Source organism: Cajanus cajan, chromosome 1, assembly GCF_000230855.2.
Source record: "Cajanus cajan strain Asha chromosome 1, NIPB_CcT2T_4, whole genome shotgun sequence".
Lineage (NCBI taxonomy): Eukaryota > Viridiplantae > Streptophyta > Magnoliopsida > Fabales > Fabaceae > Cajanus > Cajanus cajan.
The window spans coordinates 17,224,491-17,227,327 of record NC_138517.1 but is presented as its reverse complement, the minus strand read 5'-3'; the positions used below and the strand labels follow the sequence as shown (position 1 = coordinate 17,227,327).

The following is a 2,837-nucleotide window of genomic DNA, read 5'->3' as shown; positions in this document are numbered from 1 at the left end:
TTGGCCGAGAGACATCTCGGGAGGGAAGACTTGTAAATTGAAACGAAAGCCACATCCTTGGCCGAGAGACATCTCGGGAGGGAAGACTTGTAAATTTTAACGAAAGCCACATCCTTGTCCGAGAGACATCTCGGGAGGGAAGACTTGTAAATTGAAACGAAAGCCACATCCTTGGCCGAGAAACATCTCGGGAGGGAAGACTTGTAAATTTTGCATGAATATAAAGCAAGACATAAATAGCTGAATTGTATTGTTATTGATGATTGGATGCCTCGTTAAAAACCTTGCCGGCCAAAAACCTCTTTTCACATTTTTCTAAGAGGAAAAAAAGACCGGTTCAAGGAAAAGAGTGCACCGTAAGACATTTACACATATACATGAAGTGGAATCCTAACTGTAATAGGTCTTCAAATGGGTAGAATTCCATGTCCGGGGGATGATCTTGCCGGTCAATTCTTCTAACTTGTAAGAACCATTATTAAGGGTGTGTCTGACTTTGAATGGGCCGTCCCAATTATTAAGGGTGTGTCTGACTCTGAATGGGCCGAGCCAGTTGATCGCCAAACCAGATCACCTTCTTGGAAACTCCTTGGTTTTATCTTGGAGTTAAATCGTCGGGTCATTCGTTGTTTACACGCTTCAGCGATGACTTGCGATTTCTCTCGGACCTCATCCACGATGTCTAGTTCAACTTGGATTGCGCCATCGTTAGACTCCTCATGAAAGTGTGTTCATCGGAATGAAGGTTCGCCAACCTCGAATGGAATCATAGCATCCGTGCCGTATGCCAGCCGGAACGGAGTTTCCTTTGTGCTTGATTGAGGTGTGCACCTGTATGCCCAAAGAACTTCAGGAAGCTCTTCGGCCCATACTCCCTTTGCCGTGCCAAGCCGTTTCTTCAACTCGGTGAGGAGAACCTTGTTAGCAGCTTTGGCTTGACCTTTGGACTGTGGGTGCTCGACAGAAGTGAACCGGTGTCGGATGCCAAGGTTTTCAAGAAAGAAGTTGAATTTCTTATCCGTGAATTGCAGTCCATTATCGGAGATGATTGCGTATGGGATGCCGAACCGGGTGATGATGTTTTTCCATACGAATTTTTGAACATTAGCTGCTGTAATGGTAGCTAGCGGCTCGGCTTCAATCCACTTAGTAAAATAATCAACGGCCACTACCAGAAACTTGCATTAACCTTTAGCGAGTGGAAACGGGCCGAGAATATTAATGCCCCATAAGGCAAACGGCCAAGGGGAGCTGACCGAGTGGAGCTACTCAGCCGAGGCATGTATTAGGTTGCCATGCTGTTGGCATTGCTTGCACTTTTCCACATATTCGGCGCAGTTAGTTTTCAAGGTCAGCCAATAGTAGCCGGCTCTCAACACTTTAGTAGCTAAGGTTCTTGCACCTGAGTATGATCCACAAATTCCTTCATGAACTTCTCGTAGAACATAGTCGGCTTGTGGCTGGTCAAGGCATTTTAATAAGGGTGTAGAGAACCCTCGTCGGTATAGTTCACAGGCAATTACAGAGTAACGTGCTGCTTGAGTTCGGACTTTCTTGGCTTCCAACGGATCAGACGGTTCAGAACTGTTGATGATGTAATTAATGATGTTGGTCATCCATGAACTTGTCGGTCTTTCAATCGGCATGCACTCTTGTGGAATACTTGATGCAGGTAGTTCCAAGTGAATGGTTGACCGAAGTTGTCCTGGTTTTCGGCTACTAGCTAATCGGGCTAGTTGGTCAGCTCTCTCATTGTGACACCGTGGTGTGTGTCAGACTTGTACTTCATGAAACTGATCCTTCATTGCCTTGAACATGTGGTAATACTTCAACAAATGCGCGTCTTTGACTTGAAAGTTGTCATTGACCTGTTCAGCCACCACCTTCGAGTCAGTCCAACACACAACTTTTGTAGCACCCATCTCGGCAGCCAACCTCATGCCGGCAAGCAAAGCTTCATATTCTGCTTGGTTATTAGAGGTCTTGAAGCCGAATCGCAACGATTGTTCAAGGATAATTCCGGATGGGCTTTCCAAGATTATGCCGGCACCACTTCCTTGTTGATTGGACGACCCATCCACATGCATAGTCCAAGCGGTATCTTCAAACTGGCCGAGTGGTGATAATTCATTAACGAACTCGGCTAAGCTTTGTGCTTTGATGGCCCCTCGAGGCTCGAAACAGATATCAAACTCAGAGAGCTCAACTGACCATGCCATCATTCGGCCGGCTAATTCTGGTTTTCGCAGTACTTTGGCAATCGGACAATCTGTTTGGACTACGACGGTACTCTGAAAGTACTGACGGAGACGCCTAGCCGCATACATGAGTGCCAATGCTACCTTCTCTAGCAGTTGGTATCGCCGTTCGGCATCTTGCAACACTCGGCTAATGAAGTATATCGGTTGTTGTTGTCCGTCATGTTCCCGTATCAAGCCAGCGCTTATGGCTTCGCCGAAACCGCCAAGTACAAGATTAGTTCTTGCCCGGATGTTGGCTTGGTCAATACCGGGGGAGTGCCAAGGCATTTCTTGAAAAGTTGAAAAGATATTTCGCATTCTTCTGTCCATTGAAATCTGTTTGCCTTTTTCAAAAGGCCAAGGATCGGCTTGGAAGTCTCGGCCATACATGGTAGGAAACGAGATAAAGCTGTTAGTCGACCAACTAACTTTTGGACCTCTTTCAAGTTTGATGGACTCCTCATGTCGATGATAGCTTGGCATTTGTCCGGGTTAGCCTCGATGCCCCGACTTGACAACATGAAACCTAAAAACATGTCGTCTGAGACGCCGAATACACACTTATCGGGATTAAGTCTCATCTGATGTTTCCGAAGG

At 46.3% G+C, this 2,837-nt stretch overlaps 2 protein-coding genes across 2 annotated transcripts; both read right to left on the bottom strand.

Annotated features, from left to right (window-relative positions):
* Nucleotides 1–1,265: 1,265 nt before the first annotated feature.
* Nucleotides 1,266–1,646, bottom strand: LOC145950307 (uncharacterized). Its single transcript, XM_083061409.1, has one exon. The coding sequence runs from the start codon at nt 1,644–1,646 to the stop codon at nt 1,266–1,268; it is 381 nt and encodes a 126-aa protein (XP_082917535.1).
* A 126-nt stretch (nt 1,647–1,772) lies between these two features.
* Nucleotides 1,773–2,327, bottom strand: LOC145950274 (uncharacterized). Its single transcript, XM_083061366.1, has one exon. The coding sequence runs from the start codon at nt 2,325–2,327 to the stop codon at nt 1,773–1,775; it is 555 nt and encodes a 184-aa protein (XP_082917492.1).
* Nucleotides 2,328–2,837: the final 510 nt, after the last annotated feature.

What these genes read in the sequence shown, in the direction of transcription:
- LOC145950274 (XM_083061366.1), bottom strand. Translation starts at nt 2,327, where the DNA reads ATGTATGCGGCTAGGCGTCTCCGTCAGTACTTTCAGAGTACCGTCGTA.
- LOC145950307 (XM_083061409.1), bottom strand. Translation starts at nt 1,646, where the DNA reads ATGCCGATTGAAAGACCGACAAGTTCATGGATGACCAACATCATTAAT.